At 42.9% G+C, this 21,349-nt stretch overlaps 1 protein-coding gene across 1 annotated transcript in view; it reads left to right on the top strand.

Moving 5' to 3' along the window:
• Positions 1-21,349, top strand: part of FAM3B (FAM3 metabolism regulating signaling molecule B) — a 65,805-nt gene that overhangs the window by 25,435 nt on the left and 19,021 nt on the right. The window contains exon 3 of the mRNA XM_075542913.1: positions 13,495-13,618. Coding sequence (XP_075399028.1) covers positions 13,495-13,618 — 124 coding nt within the window. The remainder of the gene's footprint in view (positions 1-13,494; positions 13,619-21,349) is intronic.

Here is a 21,349-nt window from a genome sequence, read left to right as displayed (position 1 = left end):
GAAACCTCTGCCTTATGCCTGCCTGCCCTGTGGTGCTGGGGCATGATCCTCTTGGGGGGTGGGGCCTGGATAGCCAGTCTGTCAGGAGCTCCCAGGTGGGGCATGAATCTCTGGGGTGGGGGACTGGCAGGTCTGTGATGAGTGCCCAGACGGCGCGGGCACCTCTCAGGGTGGGCGGAGGTTCTGGCTGGCAGATCTGCAAGGAATTCTAAGACAGGGCCTGACTGGCCTGTGGTGCCCAGTTGAGGAAGAGCGGGAGTCCTGAGTGCTGAAAGAGGCAGCTGGAGGGCCTGAGAGCACGGGAGTGTGCAGGGAGTGCAGGCATGGGGTTGCAGTCAGCATCTGGTTCAGAGAAGTTCTCTGAGCTATCTCGGGGATTGACTCACATCCTTGATAACCCTTCTTGGCTCCCAACACTACCCACTCACCGATCTCCATGGAGCTCCAGGAGTGCTACCTATCTGGGCTTCATCTTGGCCTCCTCCCTCATTGTTGCTTTTAATCCCCTAGTTATTCCCCTGTCTTTGGGGTTGTTTGCTCACTGCTCCCTTCTCCGACCTTCTCCTCCCCCAATGTCCCTCTGAAACAGTCCCATTGCTTTCTCCTTGGGCTTGCTTCCCATGCCTATCTTATATAGGTAGGCAAACCAACAATAATGGAGACAAAACAAAAAGAAAAGATTGAATAAAAAGGGGAAACAAAAATAAATAACTATCAAAAGAAAAAGCATACATAGTCCCAGGTCTCTCCACTAGCCTTTATGACTATCTTTCCCCCAGTCTGGGGCATTCCGGGAACTTCCCTTCTTAGCCTGAAGTCGATTAGGGGTTCCTCAGGGGCTATGTGACTTGGCTTTGCTCCCATTTCTGATCTGTTATATTCCCTTCTTGGTTTACACCACTGTGGGGGTTGTCAGACTGAACTCACCCCCTGCTGTGTGTCTCCAGTATTGTCCTCTGTCGCCGTATGCTCCAGTGAGGGGAAATCATGTCTCGAGATGTTGTGGCCCCTATAGTCCTTTCTGTGCCTTAGCAGCTCCATGAAGGGACAACGTCCTCAGAGCTTGATGTGCCGATAGGGGGTCTAGACCCACACTCTCTCTTTTTCCTTGTTGGTTTTGTGTTGGGCTGAGATCTGAAAGGCCAGTAAAAGATACAATGTGTGGGGGTCTTACAGGCTTGAAGTTAAACCAGTGGCCATCTAGCAGAGAAGCAACAAGCCCACGTGGAAGAAGCACACACGCCTATGCAATCATGAGGTGTCAACAGAATCAGGTAACAGGGCCAGAAGACCCAAAACAAACAAACAGACATATTGCTGAGAACGAGGAGTGTCATAGCAGAGACCCAAAACCTATCTGTAGAAAATGGAACATACCCTCACAGAAGAATCACAAGCAAGGGTTGAGTCAACCAGGGTGCAGTAAAGCACAAACGAAACACACAATACTCCTCTGGTTCCTTGAGGCTTCCTCACTCCCACTATGATGACCCCAATCCTGCCTTTCACTGTGGGCTAGACTGGAGCATGTGCAGATAAGAGATAAGAGTTCAAGACACACAGAACCCAGGAACAGGAATGGGAGTAGTGATACCAGAAGGGTAGTGGTAAGGTCGGGAGGGCGGGGAGGGGAGGAAGGGGGAATTGATCATAATGATGGACACATAACTACCAGCCCCACCCCCAAAGGAGATGAACAACAGAAACCACGAGGGAAGGGAGACAGAGGTCAGTATAAGCTATGAAATTAATAATAATTTATCGAGAGGTAACAAGGGTGGGGGGAGGAGCTGATATCAAAGATCAATAGAAAGTATAACTATCTAGAAAATAATGGTGGCAATGTATATACAAATATGCTTGATACAGTTGATGTATGGATTTTTATAAGAGGTGTAAGAGCCCCCAGTAAAATGATCTTTTAATAAAAAGAAAGAGCAATCACTAGGAAAGGAAAAATATGTACATGCTTGGTAAAATAGGTCAGTGAAAATGAGGGAAAGCCTCATTTAATGTAATAACGGTGGTTTTGAACAGCTGACCTTTCAGTTAGCAGCCCAGCTTATTCCCACAAACTAAAACCAAACTCACTGCCCTTTCACTCTCTCTTGAGTGTCTGATAGCAAAGATTTCGTGTTGATTTCCATGAAGTTCCCCAGAGATACCTGCACCAGTTGTCACTGATTCCATTCCGACTCCTGATGACCCCATGAATAGCAAAGTAGAACGTTGCTTCACAGAGTTTTCAATGGCTTTTTTCCGCTTTTCTTTTCATTTATTAGAGACTGTCAGGTCTTTCCTCCAAGGTACCTCTGGGTCGACTGATCCGCCAACCTTACAGGGAACAGCTGAGTGCATTAACCTTTTGCACCACCCAGGTGCATATTAGCTATTAATGCCTATTTCCTGGTTAACACTTAGCTTAGTCTGCAATCTTTTTTTATTTTCTGTCTCTTATTTGTATGTAAGGTGATCCATCGCTATGGTACCCTAGAATCTAGGACTCTTCCAGTCTGTGTCGAATGAGTAAAAGAATGTATTGATTTGGAATGTCATATGTTCCTCCCCCATTTCCACCCCCTCAAACAACAACACAGGCTGAAGTTTCAAGTGAAAGTAAGAGAAACCTGTAGAATTTGTCCTCTCAAACTCATCAGACATAAATATTCAAACTCATTGCCCTAAAGTTGATTCTAACTTAGAGTGACTATATGGGATAGAATAGAAACCTGTGGGTTTCTGAGACTGTAACTCTTTTTTGAGACTAGAAAGCTTCATCTTTCAATCATGGAGGAGCTAGTGCTTTCAAACTACTGACCTTCTGGTTAGCAACCCGAAGTGTAATGCCACCAGGGTTCCTTCCAAATAAAATTTGCTCAAATTATTTTTGCAGAAAGTCTTGTAAGGCAGCTGCAGTGGCCACTGCCCAGCTCCTTGTTCTGGAGAGAATAAATGGACAACATTCTCTTGTCTGTGGTTGAACTTTCAGTTGTTTACTGAAGATTAAGTCAGGGAAATGAACTTTGAATTCTAATGTCAATAAAAAGACACTGCCCGTGTCTTTGAGGTGTTCCTCACCTCTCCAGGAAGGAACACTATAAACAATATCCAAAATCTAGGACTCTCTAAAATGCTGAAATGCTATCTACCATCAGGATTCCATCCTATTATGAATTACAGTGTCTCTCACATATGTTGGAATACTAACCCCTGTCCCTGCAGATGTAATCCTGTGTAGAACTAGGTTTTTCTTTGTTATGTTGAATAGATCATCCTGAGAAGAATGGGTCCAAAGCCTAATCCACTCTGAATTATGAAAGAGAAAATAATCTGCAGAGGCACAAAAGCACAGAGACAACAAATGTCTTATGAGGTGAGAATGGTCTACAAGCCACTGAACCAAGAACACCAAGACCCTGATTTGGACTTTCTGCCTTGATGACTGTGAGAAAATAAATATATGTTCTTTAGGGCCACCTCTTTGTGGTTTCTGTGTTGCAGTGGCACTAGGAGACTCAGACACATGTCCACTGAATAGAATTGTAGCAGAATCCCGATACTCTGGTCTTACACAAGACCTAGGGCCAGGCATTTACAGAGACAGTGTTTCAGCTACTTCAGATCACATTTTTGTTCGATATGAGGTTTAAGTCCGGTCTAGAAAAAGAGAAGCTTAGAAGGCATCATAAGGAGATGTTCAGTGTGTGTACGTGGGTGGGGGTGGGGTGGGGGGAGCTTGTTATGAATTGAACTGGTTCAGTTCAGGGGCCCAAGTGTCGTGTGTATGAGGGGCCATACTTGGCGGCCTGGGGACCAAAGCCTGAGAAAGGTGGCCCAGCACGGCACCCTCATCCTCTGTAACTCAGAGCACGTGTGTGGACAGCCCTTGTTCACCCCAGGCTCTACAAAGTATTCTTTATATGTTGGCACTACTTGGCAAACAGAATCACTGCTTCTGCAGCTAGAAGGGTGAGCACGGATAACCTGCTGTGCTCTGTTCACTGCCTTCAGCCACATCTAATGAGGAGCCATCACTGACTGTGGTCGTTACGTAATTTCATGTCAACTTGACATATAGAATATAGGAATGGAGTCTAGCCTGTTAATTAGGTTACAGCCTATAGTACCTTCTTGTGGGTGTGTCCTCATAAGGAGGGTCCTGGGAACTTCCGCTCTCTGCTCTCACTTTCCTGTTGAAGATCCATGCTGAGAGCTGCCAAAGCCATGTGATGCCACCACCGTCATTGGATCTACAAGACTTGGCACCCACCAACCTGTGATCTTCCTGCATTCTGCATCATTGCATTGACTGCATGATTCTGAAGAAGGAATTATGGACTAGTATCAGACTTACGGGCTAATATTGGACTTATGGGCTTGATCTGGACTGGGTTGGGATGTTTTCCTAATATACATTTACTTCTTGATATAAAGCCCTTTCTTACACATGAGTGTCACTGGATTTGTTTCTCTAGTCAACCCAGCCTTACACACTGATCCTCAGAGAATGTCTCTTAGTTTGCTTGTGCACTATAACATAAATAATGCACAGGAAGAAATTTCAGTTCTCCCAGCGTAGGGCACTAGCCATAAGCATTCAGGACACTGTCACTGTGAGAAGGTTTTTTCTGTCCCTCCAGCTGTTCGTAGCCTTGTCCTTCCTTGATCTGCTGGAGATCTTCACAGGGCATGCATCTTCCTCTCTGTCCGCTCTTGCCTCTATGTATTGAATCTGCTCTTTTTTTCTATTTCCATAGGGGCTGAGACATACCTGCACTGATACGGCCTTGTTAATACAACAAAGAGAAACCCCTGTTCTCAAATGGGTATTTATATATTTGGTGGGGAAAACACAGTTCAGTCTGTAACTGCTCCCCATGCTGCATAGATCTGCAGGATGCTTCTGGTCTTTTTCTCGGCTGGACTTTAGGCTCATATAGGATAAGGTTGTTTGACATGGCTGAAAGGCCATCAGCATGCAAATAGATTATCAGTTTTATTTGCCTTTCCTGCCTTGATAAAGTCATATTCCACTACTCTGTGTTTCCTGTGGCCTCTACTGAGTCTCCTAAACACTCGTGGGCATCTTCCTCATTTACAGGAATGAACGAGCTCCAAATGAAAATATTTCATAGAGACAGATTCCTAAAGCCTGGTCCAGGGAATTTTTAAAAAATCTCTGGAGCCAAGGAAGGAGCCTTGGTAGTGCTCTGGTTAATTGCTCAGCTGCTAACTGACCAATTGGTGGCTTAAAGCTACCAGTTCTCCCAGGGGAGAAGCTGTGGCCGTCCGTTTCTGTAAATACTACAGCCTGGGAAGCCAATAGGGGGTCATTCTGCTCTGTCCAAAAGGGCCACCATGAGCCTAAACCCACTGGATGACTGCAGGTTGCTTTGTGTTATATTAGAGCTAGGAAGTTTAACGAACATGTATTTGTGTGAAGTTAATTTGGTTTCAATTTGACTTAAGGTTCAGCCAAATATGATAATCCTTTCAACTAGATGGTCTCCACAGCTCCTTTTGATCTTAAGATTCATTGTGGATTTGCGTACAAATTCTGTAAATCTTCTGCATTCTTTCACATCCCATCCTCAGTCCTTTACCTCCTGCAGTTTTTCAACCTGTTATGGTGATGCCACCATAAAAGACTTGAGATCTTGCTGGTGTGGGATCCCAGTGGTTAGGTTCTTCTCAGTATGTCTCCTTCCCTGCCCTCCACCCTCAATCTGGAGCCCACCTGCCCTGCCTCCTGGGTTGGGTGCCATGGACAGGAGAGAGGGGGCGAGCACAGGGGTTGTGTCTGTGTAACATCATTCCTTGGGTGGTGATGGTTGTTAGGTGCTGTCAAGTTGGTTCCATCTCCTAGTGAACTAAGTTCAACAGAACAAATCATCGTCCAGCCTTGGGCCATCTTCACAATTGTTCTTATGTTTAAACCCATTGTCAAAGCCACTGGGTCAGTCCATCTCATTGAGGGCCTTCCTCTTTGTCGCTGTCCTGCTCCTTTTCCGAGCATGATATCCTTTTCCAGGGACTTGTCTTTACTGTTCACATATCTGAAGTGCATGAAACCAAGTCTCGCCACCCTTGCTTTGAAGGATCGTTCTGACTGTACTTCTTCTAAGCCAGATGTGTGTGTTCTTTTAGCAGTCCATGGTACTGTCAATATTCTTTGCTAATGCCGTAGTTCAAATGCACCAATTCTTCTTCAGTCCTTGGGATCCCAGGGGAAAAGTAGACATAGACCTTATTTACACACACCCCTTTTTTTAGTCAAAACTATTGTTTTATATGTTTAGAAGCACAGCCCTTACTACTAATTACCATCCATTGCAGCCAGTTCAGATGCATAGTAGCCCCATGGCGATCAGCACATAACTGTGCTTCATAAGGTGTTCAATACCTGTCGTCTTTCAGAAGTAGATTGCCAGGTCTTTCTCATGTGCTGCTTCTGGGGCATTTGAACAGACCACCTTTTGGTAAGTAGCCCAGTGCCATCTAGAGAGCACAACCCTTAAGTAAATCATAAAAAGACCATTGATCTTATAGATCTGTTTTTCTTTATTTAATTTTTAACAACTGATCTTATAAATCTTAATGGCATTTTTTTTAAAAGCTCTCTTTTGCCTTAATTTCCATTTCCCCCCTTTACGTAGTGGTTCAATTTCTAATTTAGACTTAGCTTCTCCTTTCTGGATAGCTTTTCCTATCTTATTGATTTGAAAAGGTGATTTGCATGGAAAGTAAATTAATACCAAGGTTGACAATCAGAGACTATGATGAGCATTTGATAGTCTATCAGTGTGGGTGGCCCTTTGTGTTTGAATTAGAAGTTGTTGCTAGTTGATTTTGAGTTAGCTCTGGCTCACAGTGACCTTTTGTACAACAGAACAAAACACTGCCCGGTCCTGCGCCATCCACACTGTCTTGCTGTTCTCAGGTGGGAAACAAATGGTTAATGTGCTTGCTGATAACTGAAAGGTTGGTTGTTTGAGCCCACCCAGAAGTACTGTGGCACTTGGATGACTTAGTGTCAACTGGACACTCTGGCTAGGCATGGAGTCAAACCTATCAATCAAGTGGTAGTTTGGGGATACCTCTTTGGGGTGTGGCCTTTTATATGAGAATGAGAGACTCTGGGAACTGCCTCTCCTTTGCCCAGCAGCCTTCCTGCCTACTGTAACTTTGCCAGCCTTGAGGGGTTGCTCCAGGCGGGCTACCCGACTGACAGTTGTTGATGCCCTGCCATGTTTCCACCAATTTTGGTTCCCCGTGACTCTGCAACCCCCTGGCCCCGGACCTTCCTGCTTCACTTTTCTGTATCACCAGCCTGGCAGCTATGTGAGTCTCAAGAAGGCCCAGACTTGTGGACTTAAGTTGGATGGGACTGGGATACCTTTTTTTATATAAGATTACGTCTTCCTTGAACATATGAGTGTCACTGGGTTTTTCCTCTAGGCAACCTGGCCTACCACAAGTCCATTGGAAGAAAGGTTTGGCCATCTACGTTATGAAGTCAGCCATTGAAAATCCTATGGGGAAAACAATTCTACTTCGAAGCACAGGGGACGGACAGGAATGGAGTCAACCTGACAGCAGCTGGATTGTTGTCCAGGTTTTCAGAGGAAGCACTGCTTCTTGCTCCTTGAGGGAATCTTCCTTCTCAGAACTTTCCCAGGGTCACCCAATCTAGGCTGTCTACTTTCCAGCTGAGCTAAAGCACCTTCTCATACTTTCCTTGCTACCTCCGGTTCTACGCTGTTATCATCCTGACCTAACTACTGTGGCACGTAGGGTCACGGCCATGCCTCCTCTCCTTGTGACCTTACTTCTCACGCTAGGTTAAGCCTTGGATGTGTCTCACGGTCCCCTTCTGTGAGCCAAGCAGCACATCTCTGGGCACACACCGCATGTTCACCTTTGGGCAGAGGTCCTCTGCATAGTCTACTTGGGCAGTTATAATGTACCCCATAGGGGGTGGCAAAAGAAGCTGGAACAAGCACACTGAGTGGAGGCTGGTTCCGTCATTACAGCACAGTCGTGCCAAGAACAGCGCTGTGGGCCACTAAGTGAGCAGGCGTTCATGTGCTTGCTAAGGGGATGGGCTCACCTGTTATGGATTAAACTGGGCCCTTAAAATGTGTTAGAATCCTAACCCTTAAAGCAGTGCATTTGATTACATTTGGAAATCGGCTTCTTTGTTATCTTAATGAAGTAGGGTGTGCTCTGAACCTAATCTCTTAGTTAAAACTTTTACTGTGTATTAGGTGAAGGTCTACAGAGCAGATGAACTTTCCATTCAACGCCTCACACACACTGTTTCCTGTCACTGATTGCAATCCTACCCCACATCTTCCCTGTGCTGCCTATTTCCATTCCTCCTCCTCTTCTACCCGCTTCTTGCCCACTTAACTTTGTCCTTGGGCAAATGCTGGCCTTTTGATGGCAAATAATTGATTATTCTGTGTGGGTTCCTCAGCAATGTTACTCTTCACTCTCTATTGTTTGGTTGAAAGCTGAGCCATGGGGCAGAGTTCATTTCCAGACCTGAAGGAAGACTAAGGACCATGGTCTCAGAGGATTCTCCAATCTCTATCAACCAGAAAGCCTGGTCTTTGTTATGGTTTTGAGTTTTGTTTCATGTTTTTCCCCTCTCTGCCCAGGATCAATCTATTGTGATCCCATGCTGCGTGGTTGGTGATGTTGTTCTTCTTCTTAAGTGCCGCCAAGTTGGCTCCAACCCATAGCAATCCCTTGTACAACAAAATGAAACACTACCCAGTTCAATTTCATTACAGTGGTTGGTGCGTAAATTTGAGTAATAGTTGTATGCACTATTCTTCCTTCTCAGCTTATCGATATTATCTTATCACAGATAGCATTGTACTACCAACTAAGTCTTGAAAAGTTCTTTTTGAAAATGAATGTGACACCATTCTTCTTAAACGTGTCATCCCTGTCAAGTAAACCAAAAGTTAGCTAACTCAAAATGGTCAATACCAGTTCATTTCAACTCATAAATGCCTAGGGTATGGACCTTTATGCATTCCATTTCATTTTGGATGACTTCCAATTTTCACAAATTCATTCTTCATGCATTCCACATTCTGATTGACAGTGGATGAGGAGAAATCAAAAATAGCATCTTAACTGTTTCTTCTTATTTTGAGTTGTCTCCCTTCAGCAAATGAAGATCCCCAAAGCGTTACTCCGTGCATTTCATAAAGGTCACTCGACTGTGAGGAGGCAGCTCTTCCTCAGTTGTATTTTGAGTGTCTTCCAACCCGAGAGGTTCATCCTCCAGCACTGCCTCTGACAATGTTCTGCTAGCTTCAGTGGCTACTTCCTCGTAAGTGGACAGTCGGTTCCTTCCGCATAGTGCATTCTAGGTCTGGAAGATCCCCTGAAACCTGTTCACTTTGGGTGACCCTGCTAGTATTTGAAAAACCAATGGCACGGCTTCCAGCAACACAGAAACCACCACAGCATGACAAACTGACAGAGGGGTAGTGATCAGTAGTAGCAGCTGGTCGTTGTTATGGTCTCAGGGTGGTGAAGATGGGTGTTCGCATGATCCATTTGACCTTTGAACTAATAGTGTCCTTGTGTCTTTCATTTTCTTCATTTTTCTTTGTTCTTGATAGAGAGAAACCAATAGTAGTACCTCAGGTGACCTCCTCAAGCTTTGAAGATTTCAGATGCTACTCACAATAGTAGAATGTAGAACACTCTTTGTGTTCTATGTTATGCCAAGTGGTTTTCATGTCCCCTGTAACTAAAGTCCCCACCCTACACACCCAGTGACTCATTAATTCCATGTATTTGATTATTAAACTTAGTCATTCTGAGTGATGAAAATAACAGAGTAGACAGAGACGTAAGTACCTAAGAGGAAAGAAAGATCCTATCCAGGGCAACAGGGGCAGATTCATCTGGAAGCCCAGGAACTTCTAGGATTGCCATGACTTGAAGCCAAAATAAACAAGAAAGGCCCTCCCTGTTGAGCCATGTACTGAATTTGGGCTTCTAACCTCGTAAACTGTGAGAAAATAATTATCGGTTCTTTAAATCTGCAGACTAAAAGTATTTCTGTTTTGATGGTACTAGATGACTAAGACACATACATTAGGGATAAATGCAAGCTATAGGCAGGATAGATGCCTAATCCGATTCTCACAGTATGCTTACAAATTAACTACATGTGTGGGTGTTCTGTTGCTGATTTATCACAAGTAGATCAAGAAGCCTTTTTTATTTTTTCACCAGAAAAAGTATTTTTATTCATTTACTGTTGCTCATTGCTGTATACTTGATCTCCCCACATGTTTCCGAAGGAAATGCTCTGTCCTGCACTCTGTATGGTTTTCAGTAGCGAGACCTTTCTTTTAAGGTGTCTCTGGCTAGATTCAGATCTCCAACTTTACTATTAGCAGGCAAGCATGTTAACAAGTTTATACCACCTACAGACGCCCCTTCTTCATAGCCATGTTTAAAGTTGTGCTTTTTTTCAAAGCCAGTGACCAATATAGGCATTAAGATAATCACATAAGCAGATCAGCAAGCTGCAATGAGGAGCTCATGACCTTTAAATAGGTCTACACTCCAGGGTAGTCATGGCCAAGCCTGAAAGCGGAGTGTTCCAGTGCCCTTGTTTTTAAGTAGGGAGCAGAGCACCTAAGAAGATCCTATTCATCTTGGCCTCTCTGTTTTGTCCATGCTTTTAAGAAGCCTTTCTCCTGAGGTGCCTCTGAGAAGACTTGAGCCTCCAACCTTTTGGTTGGCCACCTAACCAATATCAAATAGCTGCTTTTGCTACCCAAGGCCCGCATGATAGTGAGCATTACAAAGTGCCAGGCAGCCTTTTATTACACGTTCAAATTATGTGTTCAACATGCTTTCAGGTGAAGAATTGCTTCAATTTAAAGCAAAGGGTCTACCTATGAAATTGAAGAAGAAAAGAAAATGAAAGTAAACACACTGTAGATCATAGATTACCAAGATACATCTCTCCATTTTTAGGAAACAAAATTACTCATCACCTCCTGGCCATTAAAAACAATTGTACTATATAACCCATAATCCAGGATAAAGTATAGTTGTTTGCTTTTACAGCTTCTCTGGATTATTCCAGCACCCCCAGGGGGCGCTATAACATACTGTGGGAAACACTAGAAAGTCGCAACTACAATAAAAAACTAGACACATGAGAACATTCTCTATTTTTCAAAACTTTTCAGAAATTTAGAGGTAGATTGTCTGGAGTTGGAAAATGGCATATTGAAGTATTGGGGTTTTTTAAAATTAAGTAACATCACTATCTCAATTGTATGATAGCATAATTACTACAAGTGGTGACTTTAAAGAACAGAAATTTATTTGCTCACATTTTTAAAGGCAAAAAGCCCAAATTGGGGTCTTCGTTGAGTCCATTCCTTCAGGGGCTTCTCTATTCAGCTATCGTGGGAGGCGCAGTTCTAGCCCTAGAAGCAACTTATTCCTCAAACTCTGCAGAGATCCTCTGCAGGCATAGCAAACGCTGCCAAGGACCTGTAGCAAGTGCGTTTTACCATTCCTGGCAGTACAAATATGTGGGCTCTCCCTCCACCTCTTTGACTTATTTATTCCCATTTTTCTGCAGAAATTAAATAAGGAAAGATAATGAGCTTTTCTTATTTTAAAAAGGCTGAATCAGTAGAATGCTCATTAGAAGCGAGGATGGTGAGATTATGGCTTATTTACTTTGAACACACCAAAGACTCATATCTAGAAAAAGACCTTGTGTCCTGTAGAGTATCCACGAAGAGGCGGGGAACCGTCCATGAAATGTGCTGGCACATGGTCTCAAACATACCACCAGCAATCATGAAGACGGTGCGGGATAGGCAGCCTTTCATTCGGTGTACTCGAGATCACTGGGGGCTGGCAGCCAGTGGGATGACTTGCTGAGAACAGCAACAGATCCTGTAGACATGAAAATGGGCATTGTTGCCACAAGTGTCTCAAAGGCGGTGATCACAGGGTGGGATTGCTCCTGCAGGGAGGGAAGGACCTGCATCCCCTTGTCTGTTGCCTGCCATCCACTCATGTATCCTCACCACCGAGGGACTTCATGCTCACTCATTCAATGTCTGACATATTCATGCAGCAAACATGTGGGCCATGAGCTGCACAATGCTGGAGATAACTCATGAAGCTTTCCTTTACTTTTCTAAAATAAGGTAACAGAACAGTATACTATTGGAGAGTGATGCTCATGAAGTGAAATAGAACAGATCCGGCAAAGCTGGGCTGTGGTGAGCAACTGGAGAGTTCCATTGAGAGATGGCATCGGTGACAGTGGAGGGAGGAGCTAAAGGATGAGGCACAGCACTGAGACCTCATGGAGAACTCTGTTGTCTCAGCCTGGCTAACTCAGACTGCATGGGAGTCACCTCTTGTCGCTGAAAAAGGTGGTCAGCCCAGCCTCAGCAGCATGCCAAGCATTGCAGTCACTCATCTGCATCCTAATTTCTTCCAAGCTCCATCTATTTAGAAATTAATGCTCTGTGTATCAGTAGCTCATTAGTAAAATCATCCCATTCCAATACCCCTCGTGCATTGTGCTAGACCAGGTTGACTAGAGAAACAAATCCAGGGACATGCATGTATGTACAGGAAAGAACTTTATATGACAGAGTAATTGTATATTAAGAAAATGTCCTAGCCCAGTCCAGATCAAGTCCATAAATCCAATATTATCCCATACATCTGATACTAGTCCATAAATTCCTCTTTAGACTCACATAATCCCATGCAATGATGCCAAATGCAGGAAGGTCACAGGCTGGTGGGTTCAAAATCTTGAGGATCCAATGGTAGTAGAAGCATCTCAACGCAGTGAGTCCTCCAGCTTTCTGTGTGGCTCCTCAACAGGAAGGTGAACCAGAGAAAGTGTGGCTCACCTCCATGAAGGAAGGGAGGAAGTTCCCAGACTCCTCCCGCAAAGACCACGCCCACAAGGAGGCATCATGAGGCTGTGACCTGATTGACAGGCTAGGCTCCACCCCTACACTTATTTATTGAGTTGACATAAAATGACATAACTGCCACACATGGCCAGTACCCATCTGTCAGGAAAGGCCTGAGTGTCACTATGATGCTAAGCAAGCTTGGGCAGAGCTTCCAGGCCAGCAAAGAAGACCTGGTGAACTATCTCTGAAAATGGACCCATCAAAGCCTATGGATCACAACAGTCTAATCTGCCCCCGTCATAAGGAAGGTACAGGGTGGATAGTGTTTGCTTCTGTTGTGCACCAGGTCACCAGAAGCAGAGGGCTTACTGGTCGGCGGATAACAACACTGAAAATCAGAAACCCCTCCTCCGACGTGTCCCACCACCCTTGGGAGTTGCTTCTGTGGAGTGCTGGAAGGGCTGGCTGCTGTTCGTGGTCAAGCACTGGGTTCTTCTGATGAAGAGTGGTCTGATGCTGACTGTGACCTTCTTGTGCGTTACAGCTCCAGCCCCTAAAAGACAGAAATGTGACCACTGGACTTCATGTCCCCCAAACACCTATGCCTACCGGTTACTCAGTGGAGGTGGACAGGATAAGTATGCCCAAATCTGCTTTGAGGATGAGCTGTAAGTATCAGTCTGAAAGAAAAAGAAAAGAAGTAGATACTGTGTTTGATTCTTTCCCATTATTTGAGGCGTGTGAAGCACTTCGTCTGCCAACAGGAGAGAAATGCATACCCTTGGTCTCAGGCAGAAGGGGCGGTGCCGAGTTTAACTGCCCGCAACACATGGTGTTTCTCTTGGCAGTTCCCACCCTGTGTGTCGTATTTAGTTGTCTCTGTGTTTGTCCTCCGAAGGAGCTGGGTAGAATACTGAGGGCAGGAACTGTCTCTTTGCAGCTGTTTACCCTTGGAATGATCCGAGGATCAGCCTTCCTCAGAGAAGCCAGTTACACCATGGAGTTGCCATGGAGTTGCCATGGAGTTGCCATGGAGTTGCCATGGAGTTGCCATGGAGTTGCCATGGAGTTGATTCCAGTCCACAGTGACCCCCAGATGTGTGAGAGTAAGGACTGTGCTCCCCACAGGGCTTTCAATGGCTGGTGCTTCGGGAATAGATCACCTTTTTTTTTTTTTTTTTGCTAAGGCACCTCTGGGTGAACTCCAGCCTTTAACCCTTGAGTTGGCAGCTGAGTGTGAACTATTTGTGCTGCCCAGGAACGTCCTTATTCATAGTAGCTCTCTTCCAATCTTTTTTGGATTAAGTCGAAATAGCGCTTCCCCTTTGGAGGTATATCACTTACTTAAAACATGCTTAAATAAATAAGAATGTTGATCAATAAGCATTTATTGGCTGATAAATTAACATTTTTAAGATATTCACTTGGGGGTGGAGGAGAACAATGAGAGTAAACCCATAGTTCTTACCCTCAGGGGCTGGATTTTCTACTTAGGTAATCCTGTTGTCTGTGAAAAAGACAAGTGACCAATGCCTTTCTTATCTGCGTGAATTTGATTTCTTTTGTTTGCCTAAGTGGACTAGCTTGAATCTCCCATACACTGTTTAACAGAAGTGAAAAGAGCAAACACTTTCGCCATTTTCCTAGACTTAGAAGGCAAGCATTCGGTCTTTCACCATTCAATGTTGACCAACACGTTTTAATAGATTGCATTTATCAAGATATGCGAATGCCCTTCAAATCAATGATTTGTCAGCAATGTATGTTGACTTTTGTCAAATTATTTTTTGTTTTTTCCCTTCTGAGATGATTATAGTTTGTTTGTTGCAGTCTGCTTATGTGATGAGTTTCATTGTTGTCTTTTAATATTAAAATAATCTACTATTCCTAGAATTCTTTCTTTTACATAGATGAGTGTCACTAGTTTGTTTCTCTAGATGACCCAGCTAATACACCAATCAATATAACTAGTCTTCAAATTTCCATACTAGCACCATATCTAGTGATGTAGAAATTGAAGAATTCTACGAACATCTTAAGTCAGGAATTGACCAAACATGCAATCAAGATGCATTGATAATTACTGTCAATTGGAACGTAAAAGTTGGACACAAAGAAGAAGGAGCAGGAGTAGGAAAATATAGTGTTGGTGATATTAAAGAAACTGGAGATCACATGACAGACATTTGCAAAAACCAATGACTTGTTCATAGCAAATACCAGCTTTTCAACAACTCAATAGGCAACTGTATACATGGACTTCTCCAGATGGGATATACAGAAATCAATTTTACTACATGTGTGGGGAGAGATAATGGAGAAGCAAAATATCCCAAGCTAAAACCAGGCCAGGGGCAACTATAGAACACACCACCAATTGCTTATTAGTAAGTTCAGGTTTAAGCTAAAGAAAATCACAAGTCCTTGAGAACCAAAATATGACCTTGAGTCTATCACACCTGCATTTCAAGAACATCTCAAGAACAGATTTGCTGCATTGAACACTAATGACAGAAGACGTGATGAGCTGTGGGAGGACTTCAAAAACAGCATTCATTAGATTTGGGCCTCTCATTAATTCTAGCCCCAATCAAAAAACAGTTCATTCTTATGACATAACCCAACTCAATGGCCATCCTCGAGAAGAGATCACTGGTAACATGGGTGAAGAAACCAGATAGTGCCTGGCTGTCAGAATAGCATCTGAGGCCTCTAAACACTGTTCTTAAAACAAGCTAAGTGAAGTGTCAACTAAGTACACCTGGAAGAAGCACATTAACTGTGTGACCCAAGGATTATAAAGAATAAAATCCAAACCCAAAGGAGGGAATAGTATCAGAGTTTAAATTCTGAACATCTGATTTGCAGAAGATTATGGTAACAGTAGAAGGACAGAATCCATTTGCAGGGTCCCCACATGGATTAAGCCCCCAGTGGCTCCCCTCTGACCACAGTGGAAGGATGTGAACCGACTTGCTAGCAGACAGGGAGCATTGTAAAGTCAATTGTGGCAGATGTAGTTAGGGTAAAATATAGTACCTTATCATCTGATCTCCCTTTTGACCCATTTTGAGGTTTTAGTTTTCAAATTTTTCTGCTTTCTTTGCTATGCTTTTCTGTGTTTTGTCTAGTCATTATCAATGGGGTTTTTTGTTTGGTTTTAGTTTGGTTTGTATGATTTAGTTTGGTTTGTATGTATATGTAATCCAGGATAAATAAAACTATAGAAATAGTAACTGGATTAATAATTACCGAGGGGAAAGCAGGCAAGGTTTAAGGGGAAATAGGGAGCTACAACCAGTAGGAGAATAAGTGTTTTGAAATTTATTTTGATGATAATTGAATCACTCTTCTTAAAGTGACTGAATGATTAGGTTGTATGATATGCAAACTACATGTCAGTAGAACTATCTCAAAAGTAAATTCTAAAAATAACATCTTTCATGAAGAAGGATACGGTCATTAAAGAGACACGAAAGATCAAAATGGGTATCAGAAGAGACTCTGAAATTTGTTCTTAATCATTTAGTAGATAATGCAAATGGAAGAAATGACGAAGTGAAAGAGATGAACAGAAACAAGACAAAGTCAAATATGATAATGAAATGTAAAAAGATTTACACTCATCATATCTGAAACTGAAAGAAGTCAATAAAATAGTCAAGTTTCAATTTGGAATATTGGAAGATTCTCTGGGCAAAATATTGAATGGTGCAAGAAGCTTCAAAAGAAGATAGAGCAAATACTTAGGGAAATTGTACCAAAAGAGAACTAGTCACCATTCCACCATTTCAGGATGTAGCATAAGAGCAAGAACCAATGGTGCTGAAAGAAGACATTCAAACTGTACTGAAAGCATTAGCCAAAAACAAGATTCCAGGAAATGATGGGATACTAATTGATATGTTTTGACAAGCAGATGAAGCAATCGAAGTACTTATTCCTCTATGCCAAGACATTTAGAAGACTGCTCCCTGACCAACTGACTGGAAGAGATCCATATGTGTGCCCATTCCAAAGAGAGGTGACCCAACAGAAGGCCCAAATTACAGAACAATATAACTTCTATCACATGCAAGTAAAATTTTGCTGAAGATCACCCATAGCAGTTGCAGTATTACATTCACAGGGAGCTACCAGAAGTTCAGGCCAGATTCAGAAGAGGACAGGAAACAAGAGATATCCTTGCTGGTGTCAGGTGGATCTTGGCTCAAAGCAGAGATACCAGAAAGATGCGTACTTGTGTTTTATTGACTATGCCAAGGACTGTGTGGGTCATAATGAACCATGGATAACTTTGAGAAGAATGGGAATTCCAGAAAACTTCATTATGTTATGTGGAACTTGTACAGGATCAAGAGGCAATTGTGCAAACAGAGCAGGGGAACACTGCATGGTTTAAAACCAGGAAAGGTGTGCATCAGGGTTGTATCCTCTCACCATTCTCATTCAGTCTCTGTATGGAACAAATCATCTGAGCAGCTGGATTATATGCAGAAAAATGTGGCATAAGTGTTGGAAGAAGGCTTATTAACAAGTTGTAATATACAGACGACACAACCTTACTTGCTGAAAATGAGAAAGCACTTGAGGCACTTGCTCATGAAAATCAAGTTGCAACCTTCAGTGTGGATCACAACTCAACGTAAAGAAAACCCAAATCCTCACATCTGGTAATCATTATAAGTGGAGAGCAGATTTCTTCTTGCTTGGGTCCACAATCAATGCTAATGGAAACACTGATCAAAAGAGTAGTGATCAAAAGAGTTGAGATTAAAAAAATGAGCTGCATTCGTTAAATATACTGCACAAGACCTCTTTCGAGTACTGAAAAACAAAGATGTAACTTTGAAGACTAAGGTGCTCCAGACCCACCCAAGTCATTGTATTTTCCATCGACTCATATGCATGGGAAAGTTGGACAATGAATACAAAAGACCAAAAAAGAATCAATGCCTTTAAATTATGGCGCTGGAGACAAATACTGAACATACCATGGGCAGCTGAAAGGACAAACTGATTTGTCTTGGAAGAAGTATGGCCAAAGTGCTCCTTAGAAGCAAGTATGGCAAGACCTTTTCCTACATACTTTGGACATAGTGTCAGGAGAGACCAGTCCCTAGAGAAGGATATTGTTTTAGGCTGGGTTGACTAGAGAAACATCCAGAGACCCTCATATATGTGTAAGCAAGAACTTTATAACAAGAAGTAAATATATATCGTGAAAACATCCCAGCCCAGTCCAACTAACATCCATAAGTCCCTCTCTTAAGACTCACAGAGCCACATGCAATGAGGCAGAATGCAGGATTATCACAGGTCGGTGGGTGCAGAGTCTTGGGGATCCAGTGGCAATGGACCCATCTCCAGGGCTCTGGCAGCAACCAGAGTCAGCCAAGAGGAAGGTGAAGGCTGGTCCCCAGGGCCTTCCTTATGAGAAGGCCACACCCACAAGGAGGCCTCATCAGGCTGTGACCTGATTGTCAAGTTGAATACCACCCCAACCCTTTTATATATCTTTAAGCTAACATGAAATTATGTAACAACCACAAACAGCATGCCTGGTAGAGTGGAGGACCAGCAAAAGTGAGGAAGGCCCTGAACTAGATGAATTAATACTAGATGGATTGTAGCTTCAATGTCTAGGCTCTAGCCTAGAAACAATTTTGAGGATGGCACCAGACTGTGCAGTGTTCTTTGTGTTGTGCATAAGGTAGCTATGGGTCGAACCCAACATTACGGCACCTAACAAGAACATTAGTAGAGTTACCTTATACCCCATGGGGATGATTTATAATGTTCACTAATAAAATGCTAATGATGTCTCTAAAATGAAGCGGGGACATATATAAAATATGAATGGATTGGGGGCCACACTTAATCATAGCCCTAATCGAAGAAAAATCCGTGTTATGACAAGTCCCTACTCGATGCCTACCCTCAAGAAGAGATCACTGAAGAGGTGAGTGCTATAGCAAAGTGTGGTAAATCAATCAGATAGTGTCCAGCTATCAAAAAGAATAGTGTTGGGGGGAGGTCTTAAAAACCTGTCTTAAAATAGACAGCCTTACATGGTCTGACATCTCCCTTCGCCCACTTTTCTGTTGTCCGTCCCCCAGGGAGGAGGTTATATGTAGATCCTTGTGATCAGTTTCCCCTTACCCCACTTTCCCTCCACCGTCCTGGTATTGCCACTCTCACCACTGGTCCTGAGGGATTCACCTGTCCTGGATTCCCTGTATTTCCAGTTCCTATTTGTACCAGTGTACATCCTCTAGTCTATCTGGATTTATAAGGTAAAATTGGAGTCATGATAGTGGGGGGGGGGAAGAAACATTAAAGAACTAGAGGAAAGTTGTATGTTTTGTCGTTGCTACACTGCACCCTGATTGGCTCGTCTCCTCCCTGCGACCCTCTGTCAGGGGATGTCCAGTTGCCTACAGATGGGCTTTGAGTCCCCACTCCGCACTCCCCCTCATTCACAATGATAGGATTTTTTGTTCTTTGATGCCCGATACCTGATCCTATCGACACCTCGTGATCACACAGGCTGGTGTGTGTTTTCCATGTGGGCTTTGTTGCTTCTGAGCTAGATGGCCGCTTGTTTACTTTATAAAGAGGTCTTGTGCAGCAGATTTTGCTAATCCAATACACCGCTTGATTTCTTAAAATAGGCAGTCATGGAGGACTCCTGCCTCCACGAATGTTGATTGTGAATCCAAATAAAATGAAATCCCCAGCAAGCTCAATCATTCTTTTCATTAGATGTTGTCTCGGCCCTGTTATGACAATTTTTGTTTTATTTACATTGAGTTGCAATCTATACTGAAGCCTATAGTCTTTGACTTTTATCACTAAGTGTCTCGAGTCTTCCTCATTTTTAGCAAGTAAGAGTGTTTCATCTCTATCATATACTACAGTGAGTGTTTACAACATACAGCATAAGTAAGTCAGGTCACAAAATGGAGGATAATGACATAATACCACAACTCGTGACCTAATTAAGTTGACATCTATTTCAGAGACACAATCATTCCATACCAGGCCCTTTTGTCTTCCTTCTGATGCCGTTGGGAATACGGTCAGCCTTTTACTACCAAGTGTGATGTCGGCTATGTTTTTTTAATGATAATAAAAGGTGAAATACATTTTCCTTTATTCTTTTCTTTGTTTAGAGTTGTGTGTCATATTTTTTCCCAATCATGTCAAAAAGTTAAAAAAAATACTAGCTATTGTCAAAAAGTGAAAAAAAAATACTAGCACTCTGTTATGTGAGCCTTGATACAGTTCTTACTGACTGGGTCCTGTGACAGCCAAAGTTGGAGTACCTTTCGTTAAATACTAGGTGATCCAAAATCCAAGAGAAGGAGGGGGATTCTAATACAGGAGGGTTGGCATTTACATACAAGTCACCAGTGCTTCCTGGGAGCAAACACCATAAGCAGTTTTGCTGAGTTACAGTCTTACGCAAACAGTTTTGAAGGAGCATTCTTGTCACTACAGGAACATTCTTATCACTTATTTAATGATAAGCTATGACTTTATCTACAAGGCTGCTTTCTGAGGACAAAGCATTTTTTATCATAGCATTAAGGAAGTATGGTTCGTCCAAGGCTTTGAGATATGCATATCAAAAAGCAGAAGGGGGAATATAGGCGAGAGGGAAGCTTTTATTTAGACCAGGGCTGGAGAGTCTTTATTCTGTGAAGGGACATGTGAATATTTATAGCATCATTCTCAGGCCATAGTGGTAACAATTAACGCCCTAATATGATGGTTGGAACTGCTTCTCTTTGGTGAGGTGTGTGATATTAGCTGGAATGGATTCGTGGGTCCTAAATGGTCCATAGGCCAGATGGTCCTCACCATTGATTAAGACATGTGGTTATCATGTAATCATGCCAGGTACTTTTCAGTTTTCAGTGACTTTTCCACAATAACTAATGGAAGATCTTTTCTTCTGACTCCATGGGGATGGTCACGTAACGTTCATTAGTTATGTTCTTTGATATTTTCTTGTTACCCACTATCTTCTGCAATCCCTTGTTTCTTATTTATTTATATTTTTTTTAACAATTTATTGGGGCTCATACAATTCTTATCAAAGTTCATACATATACATACATCAATTGTATAAAGCACATCTGTACAGTCTTTGCCCTAATCATTTTTTTCTCCTCTTTTCTTTTTTTACATTTTATTAGGGACTCATACAACTGTTATCACCATGCATACATATACATACATCAATTGTATAAAGCACATCCATACATTCCCTGCCCCAATCATTCTCAAGGCATTTGCTCTCCACTTAAGCCCCTTGCATCAGGTCCTCTTTTTTTTTTCCCCTCCCTCCCCTTTCCCCCCTCCCTCATGTGCCCTTGGTAATTTATACATCG

This window comes from Tenrec ecaudatus, chromosome 2 (assembly GCF_050624435.1).
Source record: "Tenrec ecaudatus isolate mTenEca1 chromosome 2, mTenEca1.hap1, whole genome shotgun sequence".
NCBI lineage: Eukaryota > Metazoa > Chordata > Mammalia > Afrosoricida > Tenrecidae > Tenrec > Tenrec ecaudatus.
This window is presented reverse-complemented; position numbering and strand designations above follow the sequence as displayed.